Genomic DNA, 16,338 nt, shown 5'->3' on the forward strand with positions numbered 1-16,338 from the left:
TGCGAGCGATCCGCATGTGATTGACACGACCATTACCGTTCCTTTACACAACCGGACTTGGACTGACTTGATCCTGGCTATCCCACCTCGTTCCGCAAAAAAAAAAAAAAAAAATTCGAATTTGCTAAATCATTATGTTTTATATAAATTAGTATCTCAGGAAGCAATTGACCAATTTTAAAATCATTTTGAATCGACCCTATCAACAATTTCTTTAAAAAAAATACTACCCCATTTATGGATGACGCCTTTGTAGAACCGATCTCGAGATACCGATTTTTTGAAATATTAAAAAAGCATTTTTCTCCTCTTCATAACTTTAACGCTGATTGCTCGAACCATCCGCACACCCTATCCAATCACACAGCCAGTGGATACACCATGTGACTTGACGGCCGTACCGTAGCTTTACGCGAGTTCACTTCACTCACCCAAAATGCCTCCATATACGAAGATTGTAGGAAACAACCCTTCAAAACATGGCACGTGCGCGCCTGCGCCCTTTCCCAATCCAGGCATGTTTTTCCTTCCATCCTTCAGTTCGTTCAGCTTTCAAGAGGTGAAACAGACACAGAGGGAAAAGTTTAGTAATTTTCCTCCCATATCGCTGGTTTTCGCGAAAAGTGTTGATTTGAACAAGTTTTTCGGAAATTTGCTGGTTCTAAAGAGAAGCTTTTTGACGAACTAAACTCGAGGCGTAAAAAGATGTCCTCCCGAAAGTGTCTTTCCTGTTGAGTTTTCAGGGGGAAGGAAAACGAAAAGAACGCAAATTACGATTTCCCTCAGAAGAGTGTTTGTGTGAAAATGGCTGCCAAGCCTCCGCAGGACACGTCCGGCCTGGGCTACTCGTACGTGACGCCCGGCGGGATGTTCCTCCGGCTGCGGAACTCGCTGTCCCAGTTCAGCGACCTGTTCAGCGAGTTTAACAAGTACATCGCCCCGGCCTACCATCATGACCGCTGCGAGCGTTCCGTCCATATGCGACTGTACTCGATGAACAAGCGCGAGTTCGTCGTGGTGTTTCTGGCGTTCTTTGCCTGCTTCGGGCTGGGGATCTTCATCGGGTTGGCGGGGCCACCGATCACGGTGACGACCATGGTCACGGGCACGTCGCTGATGCCGAACAGTTCGGGGAGTGGCAGCGGGACAAATCCGGACTACCTGGCGAATGGTCCGTTTGTGATGCGGACTCCGCTGATGACGACCTACTCGCAGCAGCTGTGGCTGATTGCGCGAATCGACACGGACAACACCGACGACGAGATCTTCGACAAAAGCTTCCACGTGAGTGTCGGGATTGACGGGCTGACCACGGAACACAAACCGGTCACGGTGCTGAGTGCGGACCACGCCAGCAGCAAGAACCGAACCCGTCATCTGTCCTGCGTGAGCAACTCCTGCGAGGAGTTCATAGTGCTACATCTGGGTTTCCTCGATTACGCCCACTACATCATTACGGTGCGATTCTACGGCCTGGAAGGGTTCCACCACCGGTACACCATCAACAGCGTCCAGTTCTACTTCAAGACGTACAACCCGGCCTTCACCCAGATCGAAATCTGGTTCCGCTTCATCTTCCTCCTTTTCACCTTCATCGTGACCTGCTGGTTCGCGCACACCCTCCGCAAATACCCCATCTACGACTGGTCCATCGAGCAAAAGTGGCTCTCCGTCCTGCTCCCGCTCCTCCTCCTGTACAACAACCCCGCCTTCCCCCTCATCTTCCTCATCAACAGCTGGATTCCCGGAATGCTGGACGCGATCCTGCAGGCCAGCTTCCTGTGTGCGCTGCTCCTCTTCTGGTTGTGCATCTACCACGGATTGCGGCAAAACGAGCGCAAACTGTTGACCTTTTACGTGCCCAAGCTGATCGTCATCATGCCGATCTGGCTGTGCGCCGTCGTCCTGGCCACGTGGGAAAAGTGCAACGAGATGAAGGATCCCACGTACAGCCACTTTGTCGACACTGGGAACTATAATGTGAGTATCGACTGTTTAATTGTTTTAATAAGATCATAAAAGCAATTCTAGCCAAAATAAAAAAAAAATGGCTTAAACTTTGTGAGGGCTTTTCTGCCGTTCTACGCATAATTGTCCCATGTCATTTTTGGACGATTTTGACTTTTTAACATTTTTAAGTTTAGTGTGTCGTATACTGCCGTTCTACGCATAATTGTCCCATGTTCAAAAAAGTGCAACTGAGAGAAAAACGCGATTGAAATTTTCCGACCGATTTCTGTGTTTCTACGCATAATTGTCCCGTGGGTTCCTATTCGCCCTATGTGTCCCTAATCGCCCCAGTTAGCAGTTTATCACCATTATTTGTGATTCTCTTGCTATACAACGGGTAAACAAGCCATAATGCGTATTAAAACTAATGATTCCGTGTAAGAAAATACTTGGTGGGACAATTATGCGTAGAAGTTTAACGATGGGACAAACAGACTTGGTGTTGTTTTTAATGAATTTCCGAACAAAGTACCAGAATTTATGTGTTTTTCTTAAAGTACACATCAGACTTATCTTAAAAATGTCATAAAGTCAAAATCGTCCAAAACTGACATGGGACAATTATGCGTAGAACGGCAGTATAGCTATTTGAAGTTAGCAGTTTCAAAAAACGGGTGCCACGATATCTCAACATTATTAGAGTGTAAACAACGACTGTCCTATCCCTCGACCGTTGTCGCCACTTTGACAGTTGTGCTTCCTTTCTTGCTTGCGAGCAACAACGCCTTCTGCGTTTTGCCACTTCCGTTTCTCACTCTCAAAGTTGATCTCGAACTGTAAACCTCGCGCTTAATCGAAATACACTAAATTCGTTTGTTAAACTCATTTCTCACGTTTTGTTTCCGTTGAACTGTGCAACCCGAATAGGTTGTGGGCCCACAGTAGTGAAGATTTGAGTTTTTTCCGCGAGTGAAAGTCGGGAAAAGTCGTTTTTTCTGATCGGACTTTGTGCGTCGCGTGCATCAGTGAAAAACAAGATGGCGGACGCGAAGGTGCAGGTGGAAAAGTTGAACGACGAGAACTATGTGATGTGGAAGTTCAAGATGGAACTTCTGCTCTTCAAGGAAGGCCTGACCGCAACGGTGACGGAGGAAAAACCGGCCACCCCGGATGCAGCCTGGCTCAAAAAGGACGGAGATGCCAAGGTGGCGATCGGGCTGGCCGTGGAGAACGATCAACTCGTCCACATTTGTCGGAAGACGACGTCGAAGGAGATGTGGGACGCGTTGGAGGAAATCCACGGGGAGTCGAACTACAGCAACACACTGCACGTTTTGCGGAAGTTGTGTTCGTTGCGGCTCAGAGAAGGCGGCAACCTCCCAGAGCACCTCAAGGAGATGACGGCGATGGCAAACCATCTGGAGATGAACGGCGAAGGCTTGAAGGAGACAACGTTCGTGGGGCTCATCATCTCGAGCCTGCCGCCGTCGTACGGGAGCTTGATCAACGTGATCGAAAATCTCCCGAAGGCGGAGATCAAGTTGGACAACATCAAGGGCAAGCTCCGGGATGAATGGCGACGCCGTCGGGATTGCTCGGAAGACGAGCAGCTGCACGAGAAGGCGCTCAAGAGCTCGGTTGGTGGCAGTTCCAAGGCGACCGACAAGAAGAAAACGAAGAAGGCCGGTGCGTGCCACAACTGTGGGGCTGTCGGCCACTGGAAACGCGATTGCCCGAAGCTGTCCAAGGCAACGTCGGGTTCACCGAAGGCGAATATGGCAGTGGAGCGACCAGCTGGGATGGAGATGTGTCTGGCCGTAAGTGGAGAGTGTAGCCCAAACCGGTGGTACTTGGACTCCGGTGCTACTTCCCACATGACGTCCAACACATCGCTGTTGAACAACGTGGACGCATCGAAGCAGCCGGACATTTGTCTGGCGGATGGAACCAGGATCAAATCCAGCGGCGCGGGCACTGGGAAGCTGATCTCCGTGACGGGCAGTGGAATCCGGATGTCGGTCACCCTGGCCGATGTGTACCACGTGCCGTCTCTCGCCGGGAATCTCCTCTCGGTCAGCCGGATGTGTGATTTGGGGTACGCCGTGTGTTTCGACAAAGCTGGCTGTAAAGTGATGCGGGGCGAAGAAGTTGTGCTAGTGGGAGAGAGAAGCGGCGGCTTGTACCGGCTGAAGGAATTCCCCGAACGCGCCCTGGTCTCGAAGGCGGAGCATCCAGCGCTGTGTGAGCACATGTGGCATCGGCGCCTGGGTCACCGAGACCCCGATGCGGTGTCGAAGATTGTGCGAGAAGATCTGGGCTTCGGCCTGAAGATGGAAAAGTGCGCCGTAAAGTGTGTTTGTGAAGTGTGCCTGAAGGGGAAAATGAGTCGTGACAGTTTTCCGAAGCAGTCGCAGAGCAAATCCAGCGCCGTGGGGGATCTGATTCACACCGATGTGGGTGGCCCCATGGAGGAGGTCACGCCAAGTGGCAACAGGTTCTACGTGATTTTTGTGGACGACTACAGCTGCTACACCGTGCTGTGCCTGTTGAAGAAGAAGTCGGAAGTGGAAGAGAAGATCCGGGAGTACTGCAGCCTGATGAAAAATCAGTTCGGGTACTACCCAAAAGTGATCCGTTCGGACGGCGGAGGGGAATATTCAAGTGCAACGCTGAAGAAGTACCTGGCCGAGAACGGCGTTGTGCTGCAACAGACGGCGCCGTATTCGCCGCAACAGAACGGCAAGGCGGAACGAAAGAACCGCTACGTGGTGGAGATGGCGCGCTGTCTGCTGGTGGAGTCGAACTTGGGGAAGAAGTACTGGGGCGAGGCGATCAGCACTGCCAACTACCTGCAGAATCGCTTGCCTACTTCGACCGTAGAGAGAACACCTTACGAGCTGTGGCACGGAAAGAAGCCATCCTACACCCATCTGCGTGTGTTCGGTTCGGAAGCCTACGTCCACGTACCCAAGGAGAAACGCCGAAAACTGGACGCCAAGGCCGTGAAGATGACTTTCGTCGGCTACGCGGAGGGGCGTAAAGCCTACCGTTTTCTGCATCCGGATGCCGACTGGATCGTCATTAGCCGCGATGCTAAGTTTCTGGAGAGCACCGGTGAGGAGGCAGTACAAGACAGCGGCGACCTGTTCGCGGACGAGGCAGAGCCTGATGCGGCCAAGAAACCGGAAACGTTTGACGTGCCGATCAGCGGCGGAGAGCAGCGCAATCGCGAACCCGCGGTTGCTGGCCCGAGTGCAGAAACGACCGAAGACGACGTGGAGCAACTAGAGCCAGACGTGGAGCAGATAGAGCTGGATGGGGACACGACCGACGAAACAGGAAGTTCGGAACTGGAGACGTCCGTGTACGAAAACGCGTCGGAGGGAGATTTGTCTTTCCACGGGTTCCCTCTCGACGAGATTGCGCGGCGCTCGCTGCGGTCGACAAAGGGTGTGCCACCAGTCCGATTTGACGAAGCTTTCGTAGTTGCTGCGTCTCCCACGAACGACGAAGCGGAACCAACCAGTGTGCGGGAGGCGTTGCGGTGTGACCAAAGTGTTGAGTGGAAAAGTGCCATGGAAGAAGAGCTGCAGTCACACGCCGAAAACGGAACCTGGGAGCTGGTGCCGCTGCCGCCTGGCCGCAAACCCGTCGGCTGTCGCTGGGTGTACAAGGTCAAGAGGAACGCCGCGGGCGAGGCCATCAAGTACAAAGCTCGTCTGGTAGCCCAGGGCTACTGTCAAAAGTTCGGACAGGACTACGATGAAGTGTTTGCGCCAGTTATCAAGCAAACAACGCTGCGGATGCTACTGGCCATCGCAAGCAAACACAACTTGCAGCTGCGACACTTCGACGTCAAGACGGCGTACTTGAACGGGGTGCTGCAAGAGGAACTGTACATGAAGCAGCCCGCCGGATTCGAAGAGCAAGGCAAGGAGGACCTGGTGTGCCGTTTGAGGAGGAGCATTTACGGGCTTAAACAGTCGGCCCGTTGCTGGAACCAGCGTCTGCACACGGTCCTCGAGCAGCTAGAGTTCGAGCAGAGCACCGCAGATCCCTGTCTCTACGTGAAGGTCGTCGAAGGTAAGCGAATCTACCTGTTAGTCTACGTTGACGACATCTTGGTCGGCTGCAAGTCTGGGGGCGAAATCGAGAAGATCTATTCGTTGCTCAAGAAGGAGTTCAAGATGACTGACCTTGGCCCAGCTAACTTTTTCCTGGGGCTGGAGGTCAAGTGCAACGACGGGAAGTACGGCATTTCCCTCGAAGGCTATATCAACCGTATAGCTGAACGTTTCGGACTCTCGGATGCCAAAGGTGCCAAATCTCCAATGGATGAAGGATTCATCAAGACCGTAGAAGAAAGTCGTCCACTTGAGAACAGCACGGAGTACCGGAGCCTCGTCGGCGCGCTCCTCTATGTGGCGGTTTGTGCCAGACCGGACATAGCAGTCAGTGCCTCGATACTCGGACGGAGTGTCACGGCGCCCACGCAGGCGGACATGACGGCGGCCAAGCGAGTGGTCCGCTACCTCAAAGCCACGAAATCCTGGCAGCTCCGCTACGACGATCCAGACGGAGAATTGGTCGGCTACTCCGACGCGGATTGGGCCGGCGATTTGAAGACCAGGAAATCTACGACCGGATCCGTCTTCCTCTATTCCGGAGGAGCTGTTTCCTGGGCGAGCCGTCTCCAGCAGTGCGTGACTCTGTCGTCCATGGAATCGGAGTTCGTCGCTCTTTGCGACACATCCCAAGAAGCAGTCTGGCTGCTGACCCTGATGGAAGACTTCGGCGAACCGGAGCAGAAACCATTGACCATCAAGGAGGACAACCAAAGTTGCATCAAATTTGTTGCAGCAGAAAGAACAACGCGGCGTTCCAAGCACGTAGATACCAAGCACTGCTACGTGAAGGAACTCTGTGAACGGAAGGTGCTACAGCTGAAGTACTGTCCGACCGAGGACATGATTGCGGACGTGCTCACCAAACCCGTAGGAGCCGTGAAGCACCGGAAGCTGGCTTCGCTGCTTGGACTTGCAGCGCACGGCAGTGGTCGTTGAGGAGGAGTATTAGAGTGTAAACAACGACTGTCCTATCCCTCGACCGTTGTCGCCACTTTGACAGTTGTGCTTCCTTTCTTGCTTGCGAGCAACAACGCCTTCTGCGTTTTGCCACTTCCGTTTCTCACTCTCAAAGTTGATCTCGAACTGTAAACCTCGCGCTTAATCGAAATACACTAAATTCGTTTGTTAAACTCATTTCTCACGTTTTGTTTCCGTTGAACTGTGCAACCCGAATAAACATTGCTTTGACAAATTCGGCTCAAAATTTTGGTGAAGACTCGTTAAACCGGTCTTGTGTGCATGACGAAGGTCGATTTTCAAAAAAAATATTTAAAAAAAAGATACAAATATTTTTTGGTTTTTCATATTAAAAATCATCAGTTTTTGATTTTTGTTTTTTTTTTTTTTTTTTTTTTAAGCAGAATTTAAAAATCAGGATTCGTCATGCACACGGGATATGTCTTGAGAGTCTTCACCCCAAATTTCAGCCAATTTGATCCATCCCATCTCGAGATTTCGTGGCACCCGTAAATCAACTCATTGTTTAGAGAAAAGCGCTCACAAAGTTTGACAGTCCGTTTTGAGCATAGCAACATTTTGAACTTAAATCGACTCTTACTCAGTTTAATCATGAAATATCTTCATGAAACTTTCAGGAGTGATTGATAATTTCTTTTTGATGAATTTAATAAATGTTCTGTAATATGAAATTTTGTGATTTTCTAAATGTATGTAACCCCTTAAATTAACTTTTGCCAAATAACTTTCTAAAATTCACTTCACACAAGTAAAATAATCTTTAAAATTAAAATACATTTACATAATTCCATGTTAAAGCCAAGCTTCGATTATCCGAAGTGATTTTTTTCAACGGCTTTCGGATAATCGAGTCTGGACTGTACTTGTTTTCGAACATGGTGAATTAATCTCAATTTGAACAACATGCGCAAGATTAAATAAAAAAAAAAGCTGCCATTAATGCCAATAATCAAAGAATATTTGTACGGTTTTTTCCGATATGTTTTAAATTAATTAAAATCATGATCTCTGCTTTCAACAAAAACCAAAAACAGTCCTCGTTAATTGGAATAATTTGGAAAAGGCACACTTTTTTGACAGTAAAAATAGTACTTTTTGGTCCCACAAAAGGTCATGATTTAGACAAAATTTAGGCAAAACAAATGAAATTGTGATTTCAAACCATGATGAAATTAAAAAAAATAGTTCAGCAGTTTCAGCCCTTTCAAATGTTAAGCTAGATTTTGTTATTTTTTTATTGTCATTCGAAAGTTAAATTTCAGAAAGCTCTATTTTTTTGTACATTGAAATCAGTTGAAAAATTAAGGCTCAAAATTAAAAATTTTCTCTTTTTTTTTTGCAATGCTGTATCTAATAGAGTGTAACAAAAATGACTTTTTGGCGGGCATTCAAGGGTTTTTTTTCCAGTGGGCATACTAAGCCCAAATCCAAAATATGAGCTTGATTGGACGTAACAGGAGCTGGCATTTGAATTTTAAATGGGATTTTACCCGCAAAAAAAAAAGATTTTTTCAAAAATGTCACTTTTTGGGGCATTTTGACCACCAACATTGGCGTGTAGGCCAGATCCTTGCGCATCTTTTGGTATATATAACATTGAAATTTGGAGCACCCTAGAGCTCGGTAAAGACCTTCATAGTTTGGCATTTTGTTTCGAAAAATTGAATCCTTGAATGCCTGAACAAACCCATGAATGCCCGAACAAACCCTTGAATGCCCGTCAAAAAATCATTTTTGTTACATTTCAATATCTAAGCAATTATTTGTCTGATTTGCTTAGTCCAAAAATTAGAATTTTTAAGCCATTTTAAGAAATTCAAAATATACTAATTTCTTACATGAAACTAACACCCAAATGGCAATCCAAAGAAATGTACAGTAATTTTCTATTGTAAATATGAATTACCTCCAAGAATAATTCTTGATATTTATAGAGTACATTTCAAGGTAGATTTCTAACATTTTCAATAAAAATATGAATTTTTCAAAAAATCATATCTGCGTGAAAAAAAAATATTCTTCGTGGCTCAAAAGATGCCTTTTTAGACCCAGCAAATTAAAAATACGGTTTTAGGGATTTTTTTTTGTGGAGAAAACCACGTGAACAAATTTTAAGAGTGGAATAGCAACATGTTTTAAAAAGAAGATTTTTCAGTTGGATGAATTGAATTGAATTGTGCAATTGGCTAAATACGACGAGTACTGAAAAACTTGTTTTGTTGAAATCAACCAACATATTGAAAAGTGTTACTTTTCGATACAAGTGCTGGAAAGTTCAACTTTTCAGCATCCATTTCAGTGCTGAAAAGTAGAACTAACAGCCCATGTATTTTTTTGTTCATAATTTATTTTTATTAGGTCCTTTTAGGTGCTGTGACCAGGTTAGGACCGAGGATCAATAGTACAAAAAATAATAAAAGAAAAGAAAAAAAAAACCGTAACTGAATTAGATGATCATTTGCTCGTGCCATGTGTCAGCAAGTGTGCGATCACATCAATCTGTTCCTCGGGTGTCTTGCACTGCCTCAAGCGTACTCGGTATTCTCGGTAAATGGCCCACAGCTCCGACTCGCTGTACAGCTTCCGTTCGCCTTGTTGCTCCTTCGGGGTTGCACCGGCGCCGGCGCCAGTATCTTCTCGACTTCTTCCTGCGGGACGAGGATGTTTATTTTCCGGTTCAACGGACGGCACCGCTCCAGGTAGCGGAGGAAAATCCGCCGCGGTAAACACAGCTCCTGCCGGAGTCTGTTTGTCCTTCTTCCATGCTGGCGGCTTCGGCGTGGACGCCTGCTGCCTCGACTGGATGAACTGCGCAAGTTTGGGACAGCTGCGGTCCAGACCCTCGTGAGATCCAGAGCAGTTGACACACTTCTTGGCTTGCGTTTCTTCTGCTTTGCACTTTTCCGTGCTGTGGGCACCCCCACAGCTGCTGCACCTTGGCTTGAGATGGCAGTTACTGGTTCCGTGACCGAACTGCAAGCAGTTCTTGCACTGGGTCACGTGCGGTTCTTTGTTCCGGTAGGCCACCCACCGCCAACCTCCTGTGGCCGAATGGTTACGGGTTTCGCCTCATAAGCGGAAAGTCATGGGTTCTTCTCAGGGTGGCAGCCTTAGGTTTAAGTTCAGAGGTAGCAGCAACCGCATGAGTATAAAACGGTTGCTTCACGTGCTCTTCAAGCATGTGATCGATCTTGGGATATTCCTTTGCGCCTCTTCCCAAAATACTTTCCTCGTGTCTTCGCATGTAAATAATGCCCAGCCGATCGGTATTGCACTGCAGTCCAGTCGCATTGTCCAGATCAGAGCAAAGGGAACACCGCAAAAATAGCACCGCAAAAAGACAATTGTCTTTACAAGACCGGCAAATAATAGCTGCTGGGAAGAGCTTGAAAAATGACACGAAAAAATTGTCACCGCGGTTCTAGCGATACATAGCGCACAAGGGACAAGGAATGGAGTTCACAGCATCTGGATGGAACAGCACTTTCCCTCTCAATAGGGACTGTGCTAAAGATCTGGCAATGCTTAACAACAGTAAAAATGGGTAACACGATACAATAGTCCTTGTAATCAGGATTCAGTGTCTTAATACTCAAACAGAAAAAAAGGCCACCCACCGGACGACGACTGGTCCCACTTTCTTTACCTTACTACTCAACTCCTTCAAACTGGTGTGCCCCTTGGGGAAGAGCACGATGAAAGGCGTCTCATCGATAGCGGGAAGCTGCTGCTTCCGCCTGATGGCGTGTACTGCCAAGACGTCCAGCTGATGTTCCGTCTTGAGCAGCTCCTTGACGTAATCCGGTTCCGCGTTCGGGAGACCTCGCATTACTACCCGGTGCGGTCTCGCACTGCGCTTTCCGTGCGTGTAGAACTGCACCTTGTTCTTCTTCAGGTGGGCTTGCACCGTGTCGAAGTCGTCGCTCGAGAAGCACGTAATTTTGGTGCCGTACCGCGTCAGTTTGTGTTCCGGCTGGACATCACATGTCGACATCACCTTCGCAAGGCGGGCGAAGCTCGTTTCTTTCACCACCAGCGGCGGCTGCTTCTTCTCCCCGGCCAACTTGCCGGGTGCTGGTACCACGGGGGTGTTTTTTTCTGCTGCTGGGTTCGCATTGTTGTTGTTGTTGCTCTTCTCCGCTAGCGGGCTGAACTTGTTGTTGCTGAGCAGTTTCTCCACTTCCTGGCCATCGCCGACGTTGATCTCCTCGTTAAACTTTCCTGCGCCGAACCTTTATCACGGGACGAAATTCGCCCCCGTCCTCTCCTCCTCCTTCGGAGTCTTCCACCTCCATGCCCGTCGCCGCCTGCGTTTTGGGTTGGAAACCGTCCGGTTTCTCCCACACACTTTTCTTCATGGCCGCGTTCCAGTAGAACGGCCTTCCATCCTCAGCCCTATGCTCCGTCCACTCACTCTCCGCCGTCGCGGCCGCCGCCATGGCCGTCGGCGAAAGTTAAAAAAAAAAAAAACACCGTCAAAAACGCGCTCAAAGGACACACGTCTGCTCTGGGCAAGCTGTCAAACTCATGTGAACAGCCCATGTATAAAAAAGTATGACATTTCAATTACATTATACTTAGTAGAAACAATAGGTTCGTTTCGTCATTTGAGAATGACAGGAAAAGTAAATATTTTCAAGACGGAATTGTAAACTAGTAATTTTTGCAACTCTTTATTCAAATAATAAAAATATGAAAAAAAAATTACTTGTCGATATTAATGCTGAAAAGTTCAACTTTTCAGCACCTATTTCAGCACTGGTATTAAAAGGTTTTAACTTTCCATTCTGTTAATTTTGGTATAGAAAAGTAGGCCATTTGTTTCACGATGGAATTACAAAAAGTACGCTTTAAAATTCCGTAGTGAAACTACGGAATTCGGTAAACCTCGTTGGTTTAATGTACGACTCGTGCTGAAAAAATCATTTTTTGTTGCTTGTTGCACAAACTACTACAGTGGACTCTCTCGTTGTCGATATTGAAGGGACCATCGAAAGAAATATTAACTGCTGGAGCAATATGAGCAATTCTCTACAAAACCGGCCGATTTCGACCATTTTTATTTTTTGTATTTTTGATTTGGCTCAAACTTTGTGGGGGCCTTCCCTATGACCAAAGAAGCCATTTTGCATCATTAGTTTGTCCATATAAATTTCCATACAAATTTGGCAGCTGTTCATACAAAAATGGTACGTAAATATTCGAAAATCTGTAACTTTTGAAGGAATTTTTTGATCAATTTGGTGTCTTCGGCAAAGTTGTAGGTATTGTTAAGGACTATTTAGAAAAAAATAAATACACGGAAAAAAAAAATTCCCGATTTTTTTATTAACTTTTTTTTCACAAAAACTCAAATTCCCAAAATACGTATTTTTTTATTTCCGAGATTTTTTTATATGTTTTAGGGGACAAAAATCCGCAACTTTTGAGCTATAGAGAAACATGGTCAAAAAATCTACCGCCGAGTTATGATTTTTTGAAAAACTGGTGATTTTTGGAAAAAATCGAAATTTCATACATAAAATTTTTTTGACCTCATTTTTTTATGCAAAATTGAATTTGCAATCGAAAATTACTTTACAGATTTTTTGATAAAGGGCCCCGTTTTCAAGATATAGCCACCGAAAGTTTGATTTGAGCGAAATATTTGCAGTTTTTCGATTTTTAAAAATAGTGACCATGAGTGACCATCTCTAAAAATATTTTTTTTGAAAAGTTCAGAAAATTTGCTATAAAATTGTCTAAGAGACATTGAAGATTGGACCTCTGGTTGTTGAGATACAGCGGCTTAAAGAAAAAAAAACACGAAAATTGAAGTTTTCTAAGTCTCACCCAAACAGCCCACGATTTTCTAATGACGATATCTCAGCAACTAATGGTTCAATTTTCAATGTTAATACATGAAACATTCGTGAAATTTTCCGATCTTTTCGAAAAAAATATTTTGAAATTTTTTTTAATCAAGACTAACATTTTAAAAGGGCCAAACATTGAATATTATGCCCACTTGAAATGTTAGTCTTGATTTAATTTTTTTCAAAATATTTTTTTCGAAAAGATCGGAAAATTTCACGAATGTTTCATGTATTAACATTGAAAATTGAACCATTAGTTGCTGAGATATCGTCATTAGAAAATCGTGGGCTGTTTGGGTGAGACTTAGAAAACTTCAATTTTCGTGTTTCTTTTTCTTTAAGCCGCTGTATCTCAACAACCAGAGGTCCAATCTTCGATGTCTCTTAGACAATTTTATAGCAAATTTTCTGAACTTTTCAAAAAAAATATTTTTAGAGATGGTCACTCATGGTCACTATTTTTAAAAATCGAAAAACTGCAAATATTTCGCTCAAATCAAACTTTCGGTGGCTATATCTTGAAAACGGGGCCCTTTATCAAAAAATCTGTAAAGTAATTTTCGATTGCAAATTCAATTTTGCATAAAAATATGAGGTCAAAAAAATTTTATGCATGAAATTTCGTTTTTTTCCAAAAATCACCAGTATTTCAAAAAATCATAACTCGGCGGCAGATTTTTTGACCATGTTTTTCTATAGCTCAAAAGTTGCGGATTTTTGTACCCTAAAACATATAAAAAAATCTCGAAAATCAAAAAATACGTATTTTGGGAATTTGAGTTTTTGTGAAAAAAAAGTTAGTAAAAAAATCGGGAAATTTTTTTTTCCGTGTACCTATTTTTTTCTAAATAGTCCTTAACAATACCTACAACTTTGCCGAAGACACCAAATTGATCAAAAAATTCCTTCAAAAGTTACAGATTTTCGAATATTTACGTACCATTTTTGTATGAACAGCTGCCAAATTTGTATGGAAATTTATATGGACAAACTAATGATGCAAAATGGCTTCTTTGATCATAGGGAAGGCCCCCACAAAGTTTGAGCCAAATCAAAAAATACAAATAAAATCCATTTCCGGTTTTGTAGAGAATTGCTCATATTGATATCGAGAAGATCGACAGCCAGGGAGTCGACTGTATTTCCGAAACAAGTACTGAAAAGTTTAACTTTTCATTATCGGAAGGGAACACGGCTCTCCTCTCTCGCCCACGGAAAATCGGTAGAAAAAATCTCAAAAAATCAACGTCTTGATTATTGAGCGGAACATCATCAACTGACAGATTTTATTCGAAAAGTTCCGTAGCGATTTTCTTTTGCACTTTCGCCTCCTCCCTTTTTCGCGGGTGAAGAAAGTTCGCAAGCGAAAACGATTTTTGCGATTATTCCATCCCTGGCTACAATGACGCTAAATAGGCCTAAGGAGTGACAAGAAAAGAAGGGATATTCAAATTAAAATTGCAAATCGTTTTTATCTGAAATTTTACAATTTAAATCTCCAAAAAATTGCTACTTAATTTTTGGATGGTAGCTTAAACCGGTTGCAATTCCAAATGTATTTTATTAAATTGAAAAATAAAATTTCTGCGTGATTTATGAATGGTCCCCAAGCGAGTTTCTTTACTTACTTAGGGGGCGTTCTTTTTTTACGTAACGCAGTTGGTGATGGAAAGGGGAGCGGCCGAAGGCTGTTTTAGGATCCACACAAATAAAAGTATAAAAATTTAGTTACGAGGGGAGTTTAAAAAACCCCAAATTTTGCGTTACGTAATAAAAGAACGCTACAATAGAGCGTTTCCGGCCAACCATAAAGTGGAGCAAACAGTGTCGGGTAGTAGAGCAAAATGAGAGAGTTGCTCTCTTGCTTACTATCTTGCCGATGGAAAACTTGCAAAACACGTATTTAAAGTTGTATACTAACGAGAGCTGCTCAAATTTAGAGAAAAAAATTAAGAAGATATTTTAAAATAAGATCAAATTCAATAAATTTACATTTGATATTTCTTCTTATCTAGGGTTTCAAGCTGTTCTTCTACATCTCGGGCGCCATGTATCTTCTCTACCTGCTGCTGCTGATCCTGCGAGCCTACAGCGAGCTACGCTCGATGCCTTACTTTGGTAACAACTCTTTTAACTAGCTTGCAAGCATTTATACTAACATTCCCTCCCGCTTCTAGACATGCGCCTCAAGTTCCTCACCCTGCTGATGCTGTTCGTGCTGGCCATCTCGCTGACGGTAACAATGTGCCGCTTCGGCTTCGGCATCCTCGAGGACAACTTTGTGGCGCGGCTCAACACGACCTACAAGAGCTCGGCCCAGTTTATGTGCTTCTACGGGCTGCTCAACTTTTACCTGTACACGATGGCGTACGTGTACTCGCCGAACGGGCGCCCACTGCACGGTAAGTCCTGGGGAATGTCCTCTCGTGTAGAATTGAGTCAAGATGGTTTTTTTTTTTCAAAACCATTGCAGAAGCCACCATCACCAAGGACAATCCGGCCTTTTCGATGATCAACGACTCGGACGAGGAGGTCGTGTACGGGTCGGACGAGGAAAGTCGCCGTCCGCTCAACTCGTCCTGCGGCAAAGGGAACGACTACGATAGCGATTAAGGGGAGGAGCGATTACAACGGAGAGAGAGATTCAAACGGGTGCTTCCGGCAGACTTGGAAAAGGGTGGTTGTAGAAGAAGAGCAGCTAGAAAGAGAGAGAGAGAGATAGCGAAGGGGAGTTACAAACCAAGGCATATCTTCATTTCCCTTCGTCTTGACGTAGTGCTAAACAAAACAGAGTGTGTATTTTATCGAAGATGTGTGTTTAGATGTTAATTATTTTGTAAAAAAAAATTGCTGTTTTCATCATCATCTCCGCCATGATGTGTGTAGTTGGTCATTACGTTTCACCATCGTTACATTTAGTCAATTAGAGCTAGTTTAAATTTCATTTCAAACATTCCAACCCCCTTTTCAACCAAAGTACACTATTTCTTACAAGTCTTTTCCTTTTTACCCTTACTAAAAATGTTAAGTCAAAATCTATTTATACAAACACAACACAACACACACATGTATTAGTAATTCAGCATTGTTAGGTGTGTATTCCAAACAAACAAAACTAAAAACAATAAAACACAAACACTAAAGGCCATGTTTAATTAAAACTAGTTAGAAGTTTGCGAAGAAACAAAACAACAAAAAGTCCAACAACAGTGACGCTTGGATTCAGAGAAAAAATACCAAATAAATAGTTCTAGTGAAAATTACCAAAATAAAACATTCAGCAAAATCCAGCAAAAACAAATTTCCTTGAAACACTACTAAAACAAACCTTGAACAATATCTACATCAATAAGCAGAGCGAGAAAAAATAGAGCAAGTAAAAAGAAGCAGGAGAAATTTAAAGAAATAACACATCTGGGTGTGACAAC

At 44.6% G+C, this 16,338-nt stretch overlaps 1 protein-coding gene across 1 annotated transcript; it reads left to right on the forward strand.

Moving 5' to 3' along the window:
* The first annotated feature begins 228 nt into the window (after nucleotides 1–228).
* On the forward strand, nucleotides 229–16,090 carry LOC6049474 (transmembrane protein 181). The gene is made up of 4 exons (XM_001866192.2): nucleotides 229–1,980; nucleotides 14,926–15,028; nucleotides 15,088–15,312; nucleotides 15,384–16,090. Exons 1-4 carry the CDS (start codon nucleotides 805–807, stop codon nucleotides 15,521–15,523), a joined length of 1,644 nt encoding a protein of 547 aa, XP_001866227.2. The 5' UTR covers nucleotides 229–804; the 3' UTR covers nucleotides 15,524–16,090.
* Nucleotides 16,091–16,338: the final 248 nt, after the last annotated feature.

The sequence above is a fragment of the Culex quinquefasciatus genome, chromosome 1 (assembly GCF_015732765.1).
Source record: "Culex quinquefasciatus strain JHB chromosome 1, VPISU_Cqui_1.0_pri_paternal, whole genome shotgun sequence".
Taxonomy (NCBI): domain Eukaryota; kingdom Metazoa; phylum Arthropoda; class Insecta; order Diptera; family Culicidae; genus Culex; species Culex quinquefasciatus.

Bases quoted from the DNA above. Each gene is read 5' to 3' on its own strand.
- LOC6049474 (XM_001866192.2), top strand. From the start codon at position 805: ATGGCTGCCAAGCCTCCGCAGGACACGTCCGGCCTGGGCTACTCGTAC. The intron at 1,981-14,925 runs GTGAGTATCGAC...CTTCTTATCTAG, and splicing joins TCGACACTGGGAACTATAAT to GGTTTCAAGCTGTTCTTCTA. The intron at 15,313-15,383 runs GTAAGTCCTGGG...AAACCATTGCAG, and splicing joins GAACGGGCGCCCACTGCACG to AAGCCACCATCACCAAGGAC.